Genomic DNA, 24,175 nt, shown 5'->3' on the forward strand with positions numbered 1-24,175 from the left:
AGATACTTACTAAAAATACATGTGAAACTATATGAAGTTAGATATTTCAAACAAAATAGTTTGGGAAAGAAAATATATATACAACCATGTGTTTGTAACTGTTATATCTGGAATGATGGGTATATACTAGTCTCCATTTTTATGTATCTAAAATGTTCCAGAATAAGGACTTGCTAGTATCAGTATAAGGTAAAAATCAGCCAGGAGATGATGCATATAGTCAGGATTTCTAATTTAACAGCTTATATTTTTTAGAAGGGCAGTTAAAATAGAAAGGAAAAAAAAAAAAAGGACCATCCATTTCATAAAACATATTACATTCAGTTACTAATTTTATTATCTGTAAGAGTTAGTTATAAGCATAGCAACTTCAAAGAGATTAGAAAATATACTATTGTATAAATAAAAATCTAAAAAAATTCCAAATACATGTCACCCACCTGATAATATAAAATATTTTTGGTTAACTATATTTTACTTACATTTTCCATATAGTTTGGTTTAAAGCCTTCCTGCTGTCGCCTCAATTCCTCCTGTTCTCTATGTCGGATCATTTCTTCCTCACGCCGACGATGTTCCTCTTCATGTCTGAAATTATTTCAAACAAAAATTTCAGCACTACGACATGTAAGCCACAACCAGGTACTTTATTTCATATAAAAAATAACTTATACAAATTACAATATGTCAAATTTGTGACTAATGATCGATTGTAGTGCCTAGATTTAAACTTCCTTCTTCTATTTTGTTCCAAGTCTTAAAACTCAGCCAAAGAAATAACTGAAATAAAGTAAAGAAACATACACACACAAAAAACCCCAAGGCAATGACACATAACCTCAGTGGTTATATGCTTTATGTTCAGGAAATCAAGCTGGGGCTGTATAGCTCAGTGCCATTGTGCTTGCCTTAGCATATATGAGGCACTGGGTTCAATCCTTAGCAACACATAAAAATAAGCAACTAAAATAAAGGCATTCTGTCCATCTACAACTACAAAAGGAGTAGTACAAAAAGAGGAGTACAACAGGAGGGGGAGGGGGGAAGGGAGGGGAAGGAGGTGGGAGGGGGAAGAAAGAAAGAAATCTAGAATCCAAAGAGCCAGGAATGGTAGTGGAGTTCCATGCCAGGCTCAACACATTAGCAAGAGATTATTTCAAAATAAAAAGAACTGGAGATATACTTCAGCCATAAAGCACCCCTAGGATCAACCTCCAAGTACCAGAAAAAGACAGAGGGGAGAGGTGTCTAAAATTTATCAGTGACATGGCAGAGGTCTTCAAGATATCCAAAACCTACAGAAATTAGCCACCTCAAAGGATGCACTGACTAGACAAAAATTCTATTGTGTGCAGAAGGAAAAGTTTTATTGACCTCTCTTTGCTCTACTTTTGTTAACCCACTGAGAAACTTTTGAACAGTAGCAGCCCACACTTTTTTTTTTTTTTGGTAAATTAAGTTATATAGGACAATCATATATAACTTTAGCTAGCATAGTTAAGGAGTTAAAACAGAGGTCATATGTCCTACAAAGACTAAAATATTTATTATCCTATCCTTTGCCAGAAAAAAAAAATCTGCTGACTCCTGTTCTAGAGCAAGTAAAACTTCAAGCAAAAATCAATATATGTATGTGTAGGATTATTATTAAATCGGTAATTAAATTATTATATGATCAAGTCAGAAAACCTACATTAATATTTAAGGAACAGACTCATAATATTTAATATTCAATCAATGCAAATTCCAAATTATATATGTCCTAAATGCATACGCATGTGCACACACACAAACACACACAAAAAATAGTAATTGAAATAGTGAAGGCTATATTAAACTCATGTCCCATCAGCAGAAATCAAAGGTTAACTTGGATAAACACCTTTCAATATTCAGAATTAAGCTTCAAAACACTGCATTTTGAATGTTGCACAACATTCCCCACAAACACAAAACCATTAACTGAAATATGTGACTTCTTCCACTGCCAGAAGAAAATCTGATAAGTAACTCAAGAGTAAGGTTTTAGGCTCACAAGAAGTACAGAAACAATGTTCCTACATGGATTTCAACCAAAATCTATGCTATTTTTAAAATGTTGCCTAACTCTCCCAAATAAAACTATCACACACTTTAAAAAACATCTTTAGTAAATGCATTAATCAGTTCATAAATTTTATTGTTAACAAAATACTTTCAAATTCACATACTACTGAAAATGTACACAGGAACAAGTAAAAACTTCTTATCATCACCACCATCATCATTGTGGTATTGAGATTTGAATCCAGAGGCACTCTATCACTTAGCTATATCCCCAGCTCTCCTTGTGCTTTTTTCAAATTTTGCAGGCCTCAAATTTGTGATCTTCCTGCCTCAGCCTCCTAAGTTGCTTGGATTACAGTTATACATCATCACCCCCAGCTAAAAATTACCTTATCAAAAGAATGTTTAAGACAAATGTGTTTTTAAATAGACTTTTTCTGGTTTTTAAAAAAGATCAATATACTAATACTAAATTTCCAATGAGGTTCAGGCTGGCACCTCATAACCAATCACATCAGTATTTTTGCAGTAAGATGAACATGCATGATCTTTGGAAAACATAAAGATTGACAACATAATTTCAAGTCAAGCTTCTCCATCCAACATATTCACATCAGATTCTGCCATTGAATGATACATTTTAAAAACTATTTTTGGTTTTAAAGCTTTGCAGACATAATATGATCTTGTTGGCGGTCAACTTCTAACATATAATTTAAAAATGTGCAAACCAATTTCCAGTAAACTAAACAAATATGTGCACAAATGTGCAAGGATAAATATGTACACCATTATACACTGAGGCATTATTCATAAAAGCAAAGGATAAAGACACATTAATCAGTATATAGGGAAAAAAAACAAGGTTCACTAATCCGAAGGAACATAGCTGTTACAAAAGGGTAGGTATGCATTTACTGATAATGAAAGAATATTTATTGTCAGAAAAAAGGCAAGTAAAAAAACAGTGTTCCTGCCAGTGGTGCACACCTGTAATACCAGCTACTTAGGAGGTTGAGGCAGAAGATCACAAATTCAAGCTCAGCCTGAGCAACTTAGAAAAACCCTGTCCCAAAATAAAAATTTATAAAAGGATTGTGCTATAGCACAGCAGTAGAGCACTTCCCTAGTATGTGCGAGGTCCTACGTTCAATTCTTAGTCCCACAAAACAAAACCCAGTATTCCTAATTTGTATGCATAAAGAAAAAGATATGAAAAAGTTAACATGACATGGGAACAATCTGATTAAGAGCAATATCCTTGTGATATATCACACCAATGATTCCACAATCTAAATATACAAGTGGTATAAATATTCCTGTTGTCCATGTTTGCTTTCTATTTTTCTTATTCTGCAAGATGCTCTAAGTTATCTCTTCAGGTAAAGGAGCATTCCCTATGTTATATTCATAAATGGGACAAAAAAAAGAAAGATATGACAAATATATCATCCTTTACATCATACTTAATTTAAAATTAATACAATTTTAATTTTATAATTTGTTTTAAATAGAAATCCTCTAACAATCTTCAGATCTCAAATATTTTTACAGGATTCTAAAAACAGAGGATCTAGGCACTAAGCCATGATGCTTACTGAACGAATCTGACTTGCTGCTTTCTGTTTGGGGGAGAGTTTTGTCTGTCTGTTTGATACTGGGGACTACAGCCAAGGGTGTTTATCACTAAGCTACACACTCCTAGTCCTTTTTGGCTGGTTGGTTTGTAACAGGGTCTAAGTTGCTGAGTGTGGCCTTGAACTCATAATCCTCCTGCCTCAGTTTCCCAATTTGCTGGGATTTATAGGAATGTGCCACTGTGTTCAGATGCCTTCTGTTATTTTTTTAAATTTATTTATTTTAAATATTTATTTTTTTAGTTTTAGGTGGACATAATATCTTTATTTTACATTTATGTGGTGCTGAGGATTGAACTCAGTGCCTCTTGAATGCTAAGTGAGCACTCTACCACTGAGCTACAACCCCAGCCCGCCTAAGCTTACAGTACATTCTATGGACCCATTATCTCTCTATTATGATTTGAATCTGTAATGTCTCAAAAGGTCATATATTGAAAAGCAAGGTCCCCAATGCAGCAATTCAAAAATAGAGCTTTCAGTCAATGATGAGATCATGGGTGCTCTGACCTTACCAGTGAATTAACTCATTGGATGAATGAATTGATAGCCGAATGAACTAATGGGAGGTAGAACCTACCTGGAGTAAGTGGGTTATAGGGCATGTCCTGCAAAGGTGTACATGTCCCCAGCTCCTTCCTGTCTTTCTCCCTCTTTGCTTCCCTCTGTCAAGTACTGACATCATGATGTCCTGCCTTACTAATCATGCAGCTAACTGATCATGGACTGAATCCTCTGAAACAGTAAACCAAAATAAAAGATTCTTTCCTCCTCTAATTTGTTCTGTCAGGTATTTGAGTTATAGGAAAGAAAAGCTGACCCAACACATCATAAGGACTTTAAAATAATGTGCTGGCTGGGCATAATGGTGTACACCTGTAATCCCAGAGATTCAGAAAGTTGAGGTAGGAAGATTAAAAATTTGAGTCCAATCTCTGCTATTTAACCCTGTCTTGAAATGAAAAAATAAAAATTAAAAAAAAAAAAAAAGCGTTGGGGGGAAAAAAAGTGTTCAGTGGTAGAGTGCCCCTGGCTTTAATCCCCAAAACTGTGAAAAAAATAATGATAATATATTGAAAGATTTAGGAAATAAATGGATAGGCAGGAAAGTGTTGAGAAGAAAAGAAACGAAGCAAAAAGTAAATGATGAAAACTACTAAACAGCCAGGTACAGTGACACGTGACTGTAATACCAGTGACTCAGGAGGCTGAGACAGGAGGATCACAAATTTAAGACCTTGCTGAGGTCCTTAAGCAATGTAGTCATACCCTGTCTCAAAATAAAAAATAAAAAGGTTGAGGATGTAGCTCAGTGATAATTTGCCCCTGGTTAAATCTATAGTAACCCCTTAAAAACAAAACAAAACAAAACAAAAACACTAGTAAGTAGACAAGTCACAGGTAGAACCCAGCCTCTGAAGAATTAAGTGGCTCATGAAAATTTACGTAATTTATTATAGCATTGAAAAAGAAACTAAAAACCTTTCTAACTCCAAAGAAATTATTTAGTTTCTCTGAAAACATACTATTCTAAGCAAGGTTTTTCTAATCCAACTAAGGTAAAAATATAAAGGCAGAGTCCAGGTTATTTGGTTTAACAATTAAAGCTATCTTACTCAGTAGCAGTTTTAGACAGATGATTTTCTTTTATTTTAAGACAAGTTATCATATTTTTTAAAATCAAAATTCTTATGAGGGGAAATTGGGGCTATTATCAGTTGGTAGAGTGCTTGCCTTACCCTGGGTTTAATCCCTGCACCACCAAAAAAATAAATAAAAAAATAAAGAGTTCATTTCAAAAGTGAAATAACTTATGTCATTTGTTCCCTACACTATATCCAAAACCTATAGTACTTTAACAGAAAACTTGCAAAAATAGTACAACACTCCTATGTATACCTCATCTAATTTCCATTAAATAATACATTTACCTTACCAAGATACAATTATAAAAAATTGGTAAAATATGATAATTACCCACTAATAATTATAAACCTAATTCAATTTTCCCCTCTAATGTTGTTCTGTTCCAGGACCTTATCAGAATCCCAAGCTGCTTTTAATTATTATTAGCCTCCTCCAGTCTCTTAACACTTCAGTCTTTCTTTCATGAACCTGACACTTTCTAAAAGAAAAAAATTTTTAGAAGACCCTTCAATTTGGGTTTGCCTGATGTTTTGTCATAACTGAAATGACAATATGCCTATTTAGCAATAAAACCACAGAAATCATATTGTATCCTCATTAAACAGTATCAAGGGGTGACTGAAGTCAACTGATTTAATATGAACGATAGGAATTTTAACAGTTTTCGAGGTATCTGATGGATTTTACTAATTATTCACTTTGTTTTCTATTTGTACTTAATACAAACTTGAAATTATGCAAAAACCCTGTTTTTCATATTTTTGCCTACCAACTTTAGCTTCTTTCAATAAATCTTCTCTGTAATAATTATTACTACAGTTTTTGCTGATCAATGACTTTATTGCTTTCATTCTTCCTGCATCTATTAATTAGAATCTTACTTTAAAGGGGAGCTGCCCTTTCTAGCCCTCTAATCATTTATTTACTCAATTGCTTTTATCAGTATGGATTCATGGATATTTATTTTATTCTATGGCTTAAAATCAAATGTTTGAAAAAACCTGACAACTACTGTTTATTTTGTTGCTAAAATCATTCTACCATGGGCATAAGGAACTCCTTCATAAAGCTCCCAGTTCTTCTGATATACTCTATCCTTTTTTGAATGCTTCTTTACTCTTTGGCACAAGACATTCTAATCACATCATGGGTTTTCAGTGTTTCTATCAACCCTCATTTCTTATACGAGAGTTCTTAGAAACAAAGATGTGGATACTAAATATACTCATATTTACTAGGATACCACTAATTCTAGGGCCTCTTGGTCAATGGAGTCATGAAATATATGTATATATTAATTCACACATAAAAACATCTGTATTTCTGTATGTGTTCATATTAAACATCACTGAATTCATTATTATATCTGTCTCCAAACCAGCACCACAGATTCACTTTAATTTTAGCCTTTTGGAGAAAATAGGGTCCCATTATCTCTATTTATGTTCATATATCTCTGTATATGTTCACCTAAAGGTACATAAACTAGGTGCAGTAGCACATACTTGTAATCCCAGCTACTTAGGAGCCTGAGGCAGAAGAATTACAAGTTTGAGGCCAGGCTTGGCAATTTAGCAAGAATCTGTTTCAAAATACTGCTGGGTTCAATCCCTAAGATCAAAAAATGATAAAGATAATCTGGGCCAGTCTCAGGGGATCCTTAAAGCACCATAAGGTGAAAAACATTTGAGAACCATGGCCCAAAATTAGGAAAAATACATATCAAGAATAATGGTCTGAGGAATACATCCTTCAAGCATTCCATCCTGCCTGCCCATCTATCTGACCTCAAGTGAACTTCACAAACTTCTAGACAAATGGCAGTGTCTGACAGAAATGCCCAATAAATGTTCTTTCTTAACACTTAAAAAAAAAATTTTTTCAAAATTTAAAGATGCATGCAATTTATTACGACTAACCTTAGGTTTTTATAAGTTTTAGAAAGTATTGTTTAATGTACATATAAATACATAAAAATTACTAACTAAATGGAATTCTAGTTTCCTATTTTAGGAAACAGAATCCTGGTGGCCTTCCCAGGCAGTATGGTAGGGAAGCAGAATTTCCCTGCCATTACTGAGGGACTATTATGGCTGTCATATCTGCTTCTATATTCAATCTGTAGCAAATATTGCTTTACATAAAAAAAAATCACATAGGTGTATGTGTATATGTGTGTGTGTGTGTGTGTGTGTGTGTGTGTATGTGTGTGTATGTATGTGTGTATATATATGCTTATTTTAGTAGCCCATCTGGTTATTGTGGATATTCTCTGATACTTCACCAAAAACTTGACAAGCAGTGTTTTCTTTTTTTTTTTTTTTTATTTTGAGACAGGGTGTCACTAAGTTGCAGAGTTATTGGGGTTGACCTTGAACTTGTTATCCTCAGCTTCCCAAGTGGCTGGGATTATAGGCATGTGCCATCACACCTGGCAATTTATTACTTTTTAAAAAGTAATTTTTCTTTCTCTGAATAAGTACACTGCACAAAAACTGAAAAACTAAAATGAAAAAAAACACACACTTCAGTATGATTATATTATTCATTTGTAATTGGTTCATTTGTATTTCGGTATCCTACTCTGGGCCACCCCCACCCACTCCACTCCACATGCATGTTATTTGTTTTGATTATTTAGGGTTTTTTTCTTTTTCTTTCTTTCTTTCTTTTGAGGGGAGAGGCAGTCAAAAGGTAGGGTACAATTTCAAAAAGTCTAGCTGTCAAGTCAAAATATAAGAGGGAGCTAGATTTAGATAAGGTTTTAAGTTAGGGGAGGTATTTGTGTCCTTTTTGTTTGGTGCTGGGAATTGAACCCAACAGCACTTAACCACTGAGCCACATCCCCAGCCCTTTTTATTTTTTTATTTTGGGACAGGATTTCACTAAGTTGCTTAAGGCCTCGTTAAATTGCTGAGGCAATTTTCACTCATCATCCTCCTGCCTCAGCTTCGAAGAGCTGAGATTACAGGTGTCTGCCACAGTGCTCAGCTAAACATGTTCACATAAAAAGAGAAGCAGCAAAAATAACAAAGTTGAAAAACAATCCCTGAGGTAGGACATTCATGTGAGCAACTGCTGCACGGGAACCGCATGGCTTGACTCTAAAATCAAGTTTAATTCAATAGTTCTGGAGGTTAAGTTTGAGACTTTGCATTTCTAACAATTCTCTGGGTAAGAATGCTGATGCTGCCTATTCAAGGACTATAATCTGGAAATGACTCGGGTAAAGTAAAATCATAGTAGTTCCAAAACAGATACACACACATACACACACACACACACACACACACACACACACTACAAATATTGATGTAAACAAGTACAAAGACAAAACTACAAAAATACATCAAAACATACTGAATATCACCTATCTGCAAACTAGAAAAGCTTCAGACTCAGTTTTTCACTTTCTTCTTTACTTTTACTTTCCACGAACAAGTTACTTCTAACCACAATTACTTGCTATTTTTATAGATCTTTCAAAACCAAAATTTCTAAGTTTGTTTCAACCATCATAACCTTGTTCAGGACATTTCCTTATTATAATTTATAAAGAGATTATTATAATTTATAAAGAGATTATGTATCCCATTATACTTCACAATAAAATACTGCAGGCACAAGGAAAACTGTCAAATGTAAAAATTATATCTTATGAATCAACCACAGTCTTCCTCCTTCCTTCTTTCCTTCCTTCTTCCCTCCCTCCCTGTTTCCTTCCTTCCTTCCTTCTGGGGGTTGAACACAGGGCCTTGTGCATGAGGGGCCAGCATTCTACCAACTGAGCTACATCACCAGCCCCCAGTTAATCATTATGGTTAACTTATGTACTATGATTTTAAATGCTTTTTACAATGGAGTCCACTTCCATAAATCTTTTCAATAATTATCAGAAGCAAAAAATACATAAGGGACATCTAGTAGTGTCACACCTGAAAAAAATAAAAACTAATGGCAATTCAAACATATCCATCTCTGAAAATAATATCTAATAAATCATATGCAACATAATTACCTAAGCTCATTATTTAACTCCAAAGAATATGCAATCAAAGTACCCTTAACCAGCTAAAAAAAAACTTTAAAAAATTATTATCCCCTACATGGAGTCAAAAATAAACAATTTTCTTATTTATTTGTTTTCAGCATATTCCTACTTGTATAACTTGTTTATAACGGGTAGTAGGACATTTATTTAAAACACACAATTACATATTTTCATGTTTATGTTACAGTGATGTTGCTTTACCTCAGCTGTATTTGCTTTCGTTTCTGCAGCTCTTGGTTTCTGAGTTCTTCTAAGCGTCTGAGTTCTTCCTGACGTCTCATCAGATCTAGAAAATATTGACTACACATTAATATTTTTAGTTTCTTTTCTGTGTTTTTATGTCAACAAGAATAAAAAATTCTCTATTAGTGTCAAAATATGTGTACAATTATATTATAAATTTGTATATTGTATAATTAAGTCTGGCACTTAAGAATCAGACCAAACAGATAAAATGAACTAGGTTACCGCATAAAACCCAAAGAACTCTCTCAACACAATTAGCACTATGTTAATGTCTTATGAAGAAGTGCAACAAGGAGAAAAATCCTGAAAGAAGGGGGCAGAGCAGGGAAGCTCAAAAACAATGTGAACAAGACCACTTTCAATGCCTAGGACCTAAAAAAAAAATAAAAAACAAAACAGAGATGCTTTAACATCTCAGGTCATATTTCCTCACTCTTAACAACAATATAATTAACTCAAAGCCTCTAACAATAAAATTATCAGTTAAGCACAGTTACCTGATACTTAGCAGGGTTACTACGATTTTTAAAATAAAACTAATATTTTACACTTACTAAACTGTATGTTAAAAGTTGCTAACATCCGAGTTGGGCACGGTGGCACATGCCTGCAACCCCAGCAGCTTGGGAGGCTGAGGCAAGAGGATCTCATGTTCAAAGCCATCTTCAGCAACAGTGAGGTGCTAAGGAATTCAGTGAGACCCTGTCTCTTAAATGAAATACAAAATAGGTCTTGGGATGTGACTCAATGGTTGAGTGCCCATGAGTTCAATCCTCAGTACCTCCCCTGGCAAAAAAAAAGTCACTAAGATCCAAAGATACTGAGATTTTACTAAAGTTTATACATTTATGCACTAGCATGATAAATATCTTTCTAGGGGAAAATTACTAAAAATAAGTGATGTCGAATTATCTACAATTCTGCTTTCTGTAGTTGCAGTTAATCACAGTGCAAAAATGTTAAATGAAATATAAACAATTCAAAATTTTAAATAAATGTTGTTACAATATAGGTATAATTATTTTATTGTTGTTAATTTCCTACTGTGCCTGATTCATAAACTCAACTTTATTCACAGGTACCTATGTACAGCAGGAGAAAACAGAGTATACAGAGAGCTCAGTACCATCCCCACCAGCAAGATTCCTTGGAAAGTAGTCACCTTCGGGCTGGGGTTGTGGCTCAGCAGTAGAGCACTCACCTAGCATGGGCAAGGCCCTGGGTTCGATCCTCAGCACCACATAAAAATAAATAAATAAAATAAAGGTCCATTGACAACTAGAAATATTTAAAAAAAAAAAAAAAGTAGAGTGCTTGCTTCTCATGCGTGGGGCAATGGGTTTGAATCCCAGCATCACATAAACAAATAATAAAGGTACTGTTATTCATCTACCACTAAAATGAAAAAATAAAAAAAGGGACTCTCAAAATAATTTTTCCTTTAAAAAAAGGACTCAAGACACAACACAGCTCAGTGGCAGAATGCTTGTCTATTATGGTGCAAGGTCCTGGGTTCATTGCCCAGTATTACAAACAGAAATAACAATGTAATAAAGCAATTATAATACAAATTCAGGATTATTTTAGACTCCTTTACAGAAACACAAAATGCTAGAAGATTCTAAAACATGTTACCAATTAAGAAAGAAAGGGTAGGGAAAGATACATGATTTCACATGTATAACAAGGATTATAGATAATATTTCAGCACATGCAAGAGCTCAAGAAATACTGTTTCAGCCAGGCACAGTGGTACACACCTATAATCCCAATGGCTTGGGAAGCCGAGGCAGGAGGATCCCGAGTTTAAAGTCAGCCCCAGCAACAGTGAGTTGCTAAAGCAACTCAGTGAGACCCTGTCTCTAAATAAAATACACAATAGGGCTGGGGATGTGGCTCAGTGGTCAAGAGCCCCAGTTCAATCCCCAGCACCCACCCCCAAAAAAGAAATACTGTTTCTATTCCCTTATTACAGAGGATAATTGAGAATAAACATCAATAAGTAATGAACAGTAGTCAAGTCATGCCTGAACCTATATACAGTAAGGTTAAGATTTAAGCACATATGAGAATTATTATGATTAAAGATGGGGCTGAGAGTATAGCTCAGAGGTAGAGAGAATGTTCAGCATAATAAGATGTAGATTCCATCCCAGTACAAGAAAGAGGAAGGGAGAGTACAAAAAAGACAAAGGGAGGGAAGATTAAGTCAATGCCATAAATCCAAAAAAATAAGAGGTAAGATAACAAAAATTACAGGAAAATCAAAAGGATGACCAAATATAGTTATTTCCTTGTCCTTCTTTCTTTGGTAGTTGGGAATCATCATTTAAAGGAAATAAATATACGTTTATTACTTAATTTATAAATACAAAAGCAAAATTTTGTAAAAATATTAAAAGAAAAAAAAGGCAACACAACAAAGAAAAGCTCAGTAGTGGAAAGAGAGAAAGTAACAGAAAAATACATGGTGAAGAGTTTATACTATCTGCTTAGAGTTGTATTAAGTTAGGGTAACAAAGATAAGAAAATTCAAGAACTATGCTGATGATCAAAAACAGATGGTAAGGCAGGAGGATCACAAGTTGAAAGCCAGCCTCAGCAAAAATGAGGCGCTAAGCAACTCAGTGAGACCCTGTCTCTATATAAAATACAAAATAGGACTAAGTTCAATCCCCGGTAACAACCCCACCCCCACCTCCCCCAAATGGGCTGGGGAATGGCTCAGTAGTCCGGAGTCCCTGGGTTCAAGCCTCAGTACCAAAAAAATAAAAAAAATAAAAAATAAAAACCCCAGATGGGAGCCAGGTACATGGTAAACACCTGAAGTCCCAACTTATTTGGGAGACCGAGGCAGGAGGATGGTTTAAACCAAGGAGTTAGTGGCCAGCCCGAGACTAATTTAAAAAGGGGGGGGGGCTAGGGATGTGGCTCAAGTGGTACAGCGCTTGCCTAATATGCGTGAGGCACTGGGTTTGATTCTCAGCACCACATAAAGATATTGTGTCCACCTAAAAAACTGAAAAAAATTTTAAAATTTTAAAAAATGGCTAGGGATGTGGCTCAAGTGGTAACGAGCTTGCCTGGCATGCGCGGGGCGCTGGGTTCGATCCTCAGCACCACATACAAATAAAGACGTTGTGTCCGCCGAAAACTGAAAAATAAATTAAAAAAAAAAAAAAAAAGGCTGGAAGGGCTGGTACACCTGTAATTCTAGCAACTCTACAAACCAAGACAGGAGAATTAAAACCCACACCTTATACTTTATCCAAAAAGTAACAGAAATTTACCAAAATGATTTAGAGTTGAAGGAACAAATATTTACCTTTTAAAGAAACAATAACTCTGAAGTATATTGAATAGTTTACAGAAGGCAAACATCAGATAGAAGAAACTCCCATAAACATACTGCACATAGGCAGAGAGATATCTATAGTGCCTCAATCTCTGTGGACAGCTAACTGAAGATAAATATTAACAGAAATGCTAACTTAAAAAATAAAAATGAAAAACTTAAGAATAAAGTAAAGATCTGGGGCTATAGCTGCTCAGCAGCAAAGAGCTTGCCTAGTATGTGTGAGGCACTAGGTTCGATCCTCAGCACCACATAAAAATAAACTAATAAAATAAAAGCATTGTGTTCATTTACAACTACAAAAAAATAAAATAAAATAAAGAATAAAGTAAAGAGCGAGGCTGGGGATGTAGCTCAGTGGTAGAGTATGAGGCCCTAAGTTTGATCCCTAGTACCACCAAAAACAAAAATAAATAAACAAATAAATGACCTGAAGAAGAGAAAGTAATCCTATACTTAAAGAAAATAAAACTATCAGGCGTAATGGCAAAGAGTGGTGGCAAGAAGGACCAGAAAAAATTATTTGGAAAATTAAAGATCAGAAAAGGGAAGAGAGATATGAACAATAAAGACAGGTATTAAAAAAAAAAGCTAAAGACAAAAAGGGAAGTGAGCCTCTGGTTTATCATATTATTAGGTATCCGAGTAGGGAATGAGAGAACATTATGGCCCATTAGCAGTGCTCTTAGAAGTTCTGTTAGCATAGTCTCAAGTACCTTCCAGCTCATTACTAGGAATTTACTCTTTCTAAATCCCCATATCCATCAGCGCACATGGATCTTTTACATCTCTTCTAGGTTATCCATCTATATCATTTTGGCATGTAGCAATAATTTATAAATCACCAGTATCTGTCCTAATTTCCAACAAATAATCTTGATACATGGTTTTATGACTTAACTAAAATTATCAAGAATTGCCCACTATACTTCTCTTTTTGCCTATAGAGTATATATTTGCTACTGGCAAAATTTAACACCACTGAATTATCTCTAACAAATTACTCAACATAGGTAGAACTTATATAAGACTGAGCAAGCATTGTTAATCCAAACACCTGAAATATGAAATACTCCTAGTCCCAAGCATTTTGGGTGCTTACTCAACCTGAAATAATTTCATGTTTTTATAAAAGAAATTCTCAGAAAAAATAATTTTTTTGCTGTTCTTTTCACATTTTTTTCTTTTTTTAATTTGTTCTAATTAGTTATACATGACACTAGAATGCATTTTGACAAACTGTACACAAATAGAGCATAACTTTTCAATACTCTGCCTATAGATGGTGCTCAGTCACACCAGTAGTGTAATCATATTACATGTATATCATACATGTATAATAATGTCTATCTCATTTTACTGTCCTTCTCATCCCCGCCTTCCCAGCCCTCCCCTCACTCCTTTCTGCACAATCCAAAGTTCCTTCATTCTTCCCTACGCACCCCTCAGTCCCTGACTATGGATCAGCATCCACTTATCAAAGAAAAAATTTGGCAGCAAAGGGAAATATTGAGTTCCAACTCTTGTCTTTAGACTCCTAAATAGGAACTTAAGTAGTAATATATGTCAGTGGACACATAAATAAATCTCAAGAAGAAAATACCACACCATATCTATATGAAAATATCACACCATATTTATATGTTTTTACCTTGCCTCATTAGCATTAATTGGTGTTCATGCCTAGCTGCTTCCATTTCTGCCTCCAGTTTTTCTTTGGCTTCTCTGATGTTTCTATCAACCTGCTCACGCTGCTGTTTTTCCATTTCATCAAGAGCCTTCCAGCGAGATGCATACTCAAACTCAAATGTTCCAGGTTGAGCAAAACGTGGTGGCTGTTCTCTTTCCCTAAATTTACATTAAAAACATAAAGAAATGTATGCTTAAAAAGTAAACAACAACATCAGAGAATAACTCTACCATTTATTGAGCATTTATAATGTTCAAGGCTCTTCATCACATAGGTAGTACTCTGATTACATGGCAAAATATAATATTTTAGTAAAAAAAGCTGTTAGAAATCATTGTTAACAAATAAACTTTATTTATTAATAAACAGGTTAACTGGCTGAGCCAAAAATCAAAGGCCTAACCCACAACTTGTTTTAAGTGCTAACAAAATATTTTAAATTCAATATGAGCATCAGTCTGTTAACTGTGGTCCCTCAAGTACAGTCTCTGGCCCCATCATGTAAATTTAGTATATATATATTTTGAGAGAAATAACATAAATGATGAGCAAACAAATGACCAATTAAAAAATAATAATAAAGGTCTATGAATGTTATCTTTTTTTTTTTTATTGGTCGTTCATAACATTACATAGTTCTTAATACATCATATTACACGGTTTGATTCAAGTGGATTATGAACTCCCACTTTTACCCCGTATACAAATTGCTGTATCACATCAGATACCCTTCCATTGATTGACATATTGCCTTTCTAGTGTCTGATGTATTCTGCTGTCTGTCCTATTGTCTACTATCCCCCCTCCCCTCGAATGTTATCTTTTTTAAAAATCAATTATTACTGGCTATGAGAACTTCAAGAAGTACTCATAGGATCATAGGAACACAATACAATCTTTTTTTTTAAATATTTTTTAGTTGTAGATGGACATAATACCTTTATTTATTTATCTTTATGTGGTGCTGAGGATTGAACCCAGTACCTTCCACATTCTAGGCGAGCACTCTACCACTTAACCATAACCCCAGCCCCCACAATACAATCTTCATCCCACCTATAATTTGCAACTGTAAATTTTAACTTTTATTTTGAGGTAGAGAAAGAAAGATAAGAGGTGGGACCAATTTCAGAAAGATAAAGCATAAGGTTGTCACAGAGGGAAAGATGTAATAACCAGAAAAAGCTTTGAGGACCTTTCACAGGTACATGAGGACATTCAAAGGTTAGTCATGATCTAGATATTCTATACCTGCAAAACAAATTTCCATCTTTTCTTTATAAAGTATTAACTTGGAAGGGTGAAGAAGTAAGATGATATACCTACCACTAATTTACTAAGAACTATATATTAGACAGCAGTCCTAACTCTGAGACTGACTATAAAATAAATATAAGAATTCTTCTCTTTCTCTCTAGGAAAACAACATGGATTTTTGGACCTAGAATTAAATTTTAAACTTGCTTTTTATCCTCTGTGAGCATTTTCTCCTGAACCTGACTCTTTAGTAGTAAATCTAGGAAAATTAACTAGATTTCTTTAAAAAAAAATTGCATTAAATCCCACTTTTGTTTAAGACTCTTATAATTCCAGTTCTTTAATATAATTCCAGTTCACAATCCAAAAGTGTACACTATCTCAAATTTGTAATAAGATATAACAAGAAAATGTCAAGCAAACATTGTTAAGTCTTTGAAGAACAGCATTATGGTTCTGAATTATGATCCATTACTAGTGATACTCTTCCCTTGCTCCAGGACTCAGTTTGCTGCTGGTTGACACCCCTATTCCAATGACTGACCCCCTTTCTCAGTCTTTTTTGATTCCTTCTGATCTTCCAATCTGCTATATATATGGATTATTTCAAGACTCAGAGTTCAGTCCTTTGGCTTGTTATCACATGTTGGTACTCCCTGCCAGGAGAGATCCTCTAAAATCAGATGCACCCAACTACCTATTTGACTGCACTAGAAACACCCAGAATAGTGCTTGGCACAAAGACAATAAAGTGACTGTTTATAAAAACATAAAGTATTTACAGACAACTTATGCAAATATAATTGTACCACACTAAATAAAAAAGGCAACTGATAGGGTTGGGGTTGTAGCCCAGTGGTAGAGCGCTTGCCTGGCACGCATAAGGCCCTTGGTTCATTCCTCAGCACATTCATTAAATAAATAAATAAATAAATAAACAAACAAATAAATAAATAAATATAAAGATATTCTAATACTTTTAAAAATATTTTTTTAAAAAAAGGCAGGGTCTGGGATTGTGGCTCAGTGATAGAGCGCTCACCTAGCATGTGCAAGGCCCTGGGTTTGATCCTCAGCATCACATAAAAATAAAATAAAGATTTTATTTTAGTTGTCCAAGTATAACTAAAAAATAAAAATATAAAAAAAAAGTATTTCCAAAAAAAAGTGATTCAAAAAGGTGGGGGGGGGGGCAACTGATAAAATTTACAGCATTTTGAAAATGGGCTTTTTTTTTTTTTTTAAACCTGTAAAATAGTTCTTCCTCTGTGCCAGGATATTTGACCTCCCAACACTACTCCCTACCCACCCAAAAGTCTTCTTTCTACTTAAATACACCTGAAGCATACTAACTGAAGATATATTTTCACAGTATCTAGATTTCATTTTTCTCTAGCATGTCTCCTCCTAGCCACCTACCTCTACCACAGTATAAAAGGAAAGATTATTCTAAGTAAATAAAATTAATGTTTCACACACAAAACGACAACTAGCATTCAACATAAACCAGATTACTCTATTAACCAGATTGTATGACTACACAGAATATCGTATAACCCAATAGTACTAGACAGTAAATATGATAAAATAAACACCCCTGATAGCACATATTTAAAATATCTTTATCAATAAAATCTTACTTATGATATTGCTGAGTTTTCTGCATTAGCTTCTCTGGCAAGCCATCTTCATCATCAAACTGCTCCATGGGCTCCACAATGACTGGACGAGGAGTCCTGGATATATAAAGAATTAATAAATATTAACATAATGCCTACTTTCAACACCATTCTAGAAACTTTTTATAATAAATATATTCCCAGTGGCTTGGGAGGCTGAGACAGGAGGCTAACGAGTTCAAAGCCAGTCTTAGCAATGGCGAGGCATTAAGCAAATAAATAAAATACAAAATAGGGCAGGGGATGTGACTCAGTGGTCGAGTGCCCTTGAGTTCAATGACCAATACCAAAAAATAAATAGATAAAAAAATGCTTGGAAAATATCTCAGTTGAGAATATGTCAGAAGTAGCATATCTTGGGCTGGAGTTGTGGCTCAGCGGTAGAACACTCGCTTAGCACGTGCGAGGCCCTGGGTTTGGTCCTCAGCACCACATAAAAATAAAGATTTTTTTTTTTTAAAAAGTAGCATATCTTGTCATAAAATCAGTCAATAAATATTTGGTAGCCAGATACAGGTGAGTGTCAAAGCCAGAAAATACGAGTATATAAATTATCAATTATGAGTCAGCAGAACCACTGTAGTTCACTTTTATAAAGCACAATGAAAAAGAATGCACACCTAACCTATGTTTTATGTTATGTGGCCCTTATCATTCCCATGTCCCATCACTTCAAACCATGCATCTCTACCCACATCTACCCATATCCCAGTCTACCAGTGTCGTTCAGGGGGGGAAAAAAATCTTTCTTAAAAAACTGCTAAAGCCTGTTGGGCCCAGTGGCACACACCTATAATCCCAGCAGCTCTGGAAACTGAGGCAGGAGGATTACAAATTCAAAACCAGCCTCAGCAACAACAAGGTACTAAGCAACTCAGTGAGACCCTATCTCTAAATAAAATACAAAATAGGGCTAGGGATGTGGCTCAGTGGTTGAGTGCACTGAGTTCAATCCCCTGTACCCCATCCCCCAAATAAAAGCTAAAGCCTAAAATGATACCTAAAGGTATCAAACAAAAGTAGCAGATGCAAAAGATAAGACATTCATGGGGCAAGTTAGGGAAGAGGGAAGAGACAAGAGTGTAGACTGAAAGATGTGACTAGAAAAACATTCTCTTTTTTAATATTTTTCTAAGAGGAGGAAGGAAGAGTTATGATGTTATACTGATATTAAATTTTTTTTTGCTATCAGCTCACCATGCACACAACAGTAAAATCTACTTACTCTGCCTTCAAAAAATGATGCTTCAGAGAGAAATAAGTTTGATTGTTAATGTTTTAAGTGCTACCAGAAGAGCTAGAAATGGGGAAGGGGATTTTTGGAATCCAAAAGCTTCTGTTTAACACATAAACAAGATCCTAAACCAGAGAAAAGTATACAAAATTATTTTTAAAAAATTATATCTGAGCTAGTGGAAACCTTTTAAGAAAGAATTAAAATCAGGTATGGGATATTATGGAATGTAATTATAGAGACCTCAAATAAGCTAAGTAAGAACACAAAAGAAAAGGAATTTGAATTTTGTTACTTCTAAGAGGACTCAAAGGGGCCCAGGGCCAAAATGAAGATGATGCATTAAGTGGAGAATTTACCCACTGGAAACTAGGGCAGGACAGTAAACATAAGAATAGCAATAAAACCAGAAAAAAAGAGCTCCAGGTGAGCAAAGGTCAACAAAGATAGAACATGCATATCCCTTCAATAACACAAGGCTATTCTAATTCCTCAAAATTCAAAAGATACTCAGGAAGGAAAAATTACTAAGCAGACCACTTGTCTCAGAAAACATGATAATTACTTGAAAATGACAAAATTTTTACATGAAAACAGGAAAATGGTAAACAAGGTTAGGAGAAAAATAATGACATCTTTATACTCTGAAACATATCAGGTATTTTAACTATAACATGGACCATTAGCTAATTCCTTTTTTTTTTTTTTTTTTTGGTGTCAGGGATTGAACTCAGGGGCACTTAACCACTGAACCACAACCCCAGCCATTTTTTGTAATTTTTTTTTAGAGACAGGGTTTCACCAAGTGGCTTAAGGCCTCGAAAAATTCCTGAGACTGGGTTTGAACTCTCTCATCCTCCTGTCTCAGCCTCCCGAGCCACTGGGATTACAGTTTTGTGAAAACACACCCACTTGCCACTAGATGATTCTTAAAAACATTTGGGGAGAAAGGAAGTAAGAGTCTTCTTGGAAGAAACAAACACAAATGTGTATACTCTCACAGCCCCTCCTTTTATATTACCTTGTTCCTGCAATTCTACTTCTAAAGAGACATGAACGCAAAAATCAGTCACAATCACCTTTATCCATTATATAACAAAAGTGAGAAATACAGGAATGTGTGGCACACAGAAGGGAAGTACTTAAGGACTGTGTCTTATTTTTGTTAAATTAGGACATTATGTGAAAATAGTAACATCTGTGATTTCACTGTACCTACTATTCTTTAGAATCATCCTTTGTCCATTTTCTCATCTTATTTTTTTTTGAAGTACTAGGAATCACACCCACTTATACTCTACCGCTAAACTACATCCATAGACACACACACACACACACACACACACACACACATTCCCAATCCTCTTTATTTTTTGAGACAGGGCCTCACTAAATTGTCCAGGCTAGCCTCAAACTTGCAATAATCCTTCCTCAGCTTCCCAAGTAGCTGAGATTATAGGTGTGCACCACCCCACTCCACTTTCACCCATCTTTTTAATTTCACTTTCATCTTTCAGTATTCACAAAGCTTTTAAATCTTAAACTCTAATATTTCTCCCCATTTTGTCACCAGAATAATCATCTTGAAAATGTTTCATTTAAATAAGAATTCAAGTTTTGTATAAGTAAATCCCATGAAATACCATCATTTGGAAAGGACCTCTAATTATGTTGTGACAGTGACTTAAAAGATGATGCAGGGGACTGAGATTGTGGTTCAGTGGTGGACCACTTGCCTACAAAAGCACATGTAAGGCAATGGGTTCAGTCCTCAGCACCACAATAAATAAATAAATAAAGGTGTTGTATCCCTCTACAACTAAAAAAAACTACTAAAAAGAAAGAAAGATGAGACAGGGCTACAGGTGGTGCTCAATGGTATGGTGCTTGGCTAGCATGCCCAAGGCTCTAGGTTCAATAACCAGTACTACCAAGGCCAGTCTTAACAACATACCAAGGCCCTAAATAATGAGCAAGACGGTCTCAAAAAATAAAAACAAAAAGTTTGGGGCTGGGGATGTAGCTCAGTTGGTAGAGGGCTTGCCTCTCGTGCACAAGACCCTGGGTTCTAATCCCCAGCACCACCAAAAAGAAAAAAGTTTGGGAATGTAGCTCAGTGGTAAAACACCATCAAAAAAGGTGGTAGAGTATTTTGATGATATAATTTTTAAAAAGTAAAGAGATGTCTTTTACTTTACCATTTTGTGGGGTTTTTTTCTGTATTACTCTTTATTAGCATAGTTGGGAATAACTAAAGAGTTATGATAAAATAAGCTTTAGCAAGACAAAATAACCAAATGTTTGACAAAGGAAAAATAAAAAATATTTTGATAATGTTATCTTAAATTTATATAGTGACCCAATAGACCAATATGGTGATTTTAAAGGGGGGGGTTCTTCTAATATTTTTTAATCTTCTTTTTGTTCTTTTGAAGACATTTACAAAATAACTGACCACATACTAAAATTTAACAGATAATTGGGACTGCTAAAAAATATCGGGTCTAATTGAGAATGATAGTATCCCAAAGGTTAAAGCTGCTTTTCTAGAAAGGTTACACTTCCACTACCAGCAGGTTTTTCTAAATAATCCTCAAATTTCCAATATACAAGTGAAAGAAATATTACAGCTGAGCACAATGGCACATGCCTATAATCCCAGTGGCTTGAAAGCTGAAGCGGAGGCAGAAGGATGGTAAATCAAGGCCAGTCTTAGCAACTTAGCAAGGCTCTAAACAATGAGCAAGACTGTCTCAAAAAAATTAAAAACAAAAAGGTTGGGAATATAGCTCAGAGGTAAAACACAAGCCAAACAATTGTTGAAAAGAAAAAAATAGGTATCACAATGGTATTTTTATTAAAGGAATTTTAAAATCTAGGAGAAATCTCATTTAATATAGGAAGACATAACAAAGTAATAAAATGATGGAAAAGTAATCTCTTTCAAATGAGTAGTATGCAAAAGCTATTACTGTTGAGAGCCACAGCCCAGTTGGAATGGCCCCTGGCATTTTGCCAGAAGTAATGGTTCAGAGGCAAGCTGGATTGAAACAGGCTGTGTATTCAATTGTATATAGACCCCTACTGTCCGTTACTTTGGAGCTCTAGCAGGGGTTCCTGGGGAGTTCGCTTGGTTGGTGAAGTTCTGGTGGAGGGAGTTCCGGTTGGTGTGTGGGGTTCCTGGAAGGGCCGCGTGGGTGGCTTTCGTGGGTGGCTTTCGGGGGAGTTCGGAAATAAAGTTTGTTCCTGCTTGAGTGATTTGTGCCCAGCCAGACTGCGGCAATTAGTATATCACATGTGTACAGAAATGAGTTAAAAAGGCAAGTCTAACACTGCTGGTCTATCACCCTAATTGATAAGGCTGTTTATCGGTGCCTAAGCTATTAGAACAATAGTTTGTGAACATAAACTTCTGGTAAATTTGATGACTGACCCCACCACCCTACACACACACACACACACACACACACACATACACACACACTCCCCTGCACTCCAAGGCTCAGGTTAATTTTCCTGGTAGATAACACATCATTTCTTGCTTAGATGAGTTAGAAACATCCTGTATGAATCTAATGGAAGGACTCTTGGAAGTATACACTAGTTTCCAACCGACCATACTCCATGCTACTTTTCCCTTTTGCTTATTTGCTTATTTTGTGTACTTTCAGTATAATAAATAATAAGTATTGCACAGATGTTACAGCCTCTTGATCCTTACAGTGATCTGCCAAATCTGGAGGTATCCTTGGAGTCCTCATGATACACCTGTAAACACACTAACCAAATATAACTTCTATTGTCATTTTCACACTTTTATTTCCAGTCTTTTTTCTATTTAGCATAATATTTGAAAATAGCATATATCTAGTCTCATAGATATATGTATCTATAAGAAATATCTATACTTCCATTTTTAATTTTTTCTTGATAAATTGCTTTATAGAAAAATAAGCAAAAAATGAACATGCAAGAGTTCTTTGGTTTAATCCCCACACTGCAAAGAGATGAAAAAAACCAAGCAGTTGATAAATAACATCTGTGCATAGTAAAATGCCCTATCATAATCAACAGAGTTGTAATTTGTTTAGTTTTGTTTGAAATTTTGTGGACATACTACGAAACTTAAACACCATTAAAATTCAGAAAAGAATTAAAACAAGTTCAAAATATACTCTTTTAAAGCATACAACTCAGTAATTTATATGCAACCATCACCACAATCTAATTCTGTAAGATTTTCATCATCGAGAAAAGAAAACCTGAATGTAATTAGCAGTCATTTCTCTATTTCCCTTGCCCTGATCCACTTTCTGTCTGTATGATATATCCTCCCTTTAAAAACACAAACAAGGCTGGGTGCAGTGGCACATGCCTGTAATCCCAGTGGCTCAAGAGGCAGAGTTCAAAGCCAGCCTCAGCAATTAGCAAGGCACTAAGCAACTCAGTGAGGACATGTGGCTCAGTGGTTGAGTGCCCCCGAGTTCAATCCAAGATATCCACCCCCCCCCAAAAAAAAAAAACTATTTGCCAGGAGTGATGGTAAACACCAATAATCCCAGTGACTAATAAAATTAGAAGAAGCTGACACAGAAGGATCCTAAATTCAAGTAATTTAGTAAAGCCTGTTTCAAAATAAAAAACAAAAAGGACTAGGGATATAGTCAGTGGTAAAGCATCCTTGGGTTCAATTCCCAATACCAAAATCAACAAAACTCTTATTGGGCCAGTGATGTAGTTCGTGGCAGTAAACTTGCACAGCATACATGAGGCCCCAGGTTTCATGGCCAGCAGCACTAAATCTAAAAATAAATAACAAAAACTATTGAGCATCATAATATATACTTCCACTATTATGTAATAATTCCTTTGGGAAATAACTACATAACAATCCACAGTAAATGCATTTTAACTGATCTGATCAATTCTCTATTAATTTATATTTGTCCAAAACCATTAGAAGAAGTCAGAACTAAAATGATAGCTGTGCATGGTGGCATGAGCCTGTAATATCAGCTACTCAGGAGGCTGAGTCAAGAGAACTGCAAGTTCAAGGCCAGTCTGGGCAACATAGCATGACCCTGTTTCAAAATTAAAAGGGCTGTATGCCTGTAATCCCAGCCAACTCACGAGGCTCAGGCATGAGAATCACCAAGTTCAAGGCCAGCCTCAGCAATTTAGTGATACACCCTGTCTCAAAATAAAAAGTAAAAAGGGCTGGGAATGTGGTTAAGCATCCCTGGGTTCAATCTCTCTACCAGATGGATAGATATATAGACAGACAGCTGCATATATAGCTCAGGAGTAATATGTCCCCAGGTTAAATCTTCAAT

The 24,175-nt window shown here is 35.2% G+C and overlaps 1 protein-coding gene across 1 annotated transcript in view; it reads right to left on the minus strand.

Moving 5' to 3' along the window:
• The window catches only part of Pspc1 (paraspeckle component 1), a 64,826-nt gene that overhangs the window by 23,275 nt on the left and 17,376 nt on the right, over window positions 1-24,175 (minus strand). The window contains exons 3-6 of the mRNA XM_026394949.2: window positions 17,570-17,665; window positions 14,634-14,830; window positions 9,583-9,667; window positions 483-588 (exon numbers count right to left, since the gene is read on the minus strand). Coding sequence (XP_026250734.1) covers window positions 483-588; window positions 9,583-9,667; window positions 14,634-14,830; window positions 17,570-17,665 — 484 coding nt within the window. The remainder of the gene's footprint in view (window positions 1-482; window positions 589-9,582; window positions 9,668-14,633; window positions 14,831-17,569; window positions 17,666-24,175) is intronic.

Source organism: Urocitellus parryii, chromosome 2, assembly GCF_045843805.1.
Source record: "Urocitellus parryii isolate mUroPar1 chromosome 2, mUroPar1.hap1, whole genome shotgun sequence".
NCBI lineage: Eukaryota > Metazoa > Chordata > Mammalia > Rodentia > Sciuridae > Urocitellus > Urocitellus parryii.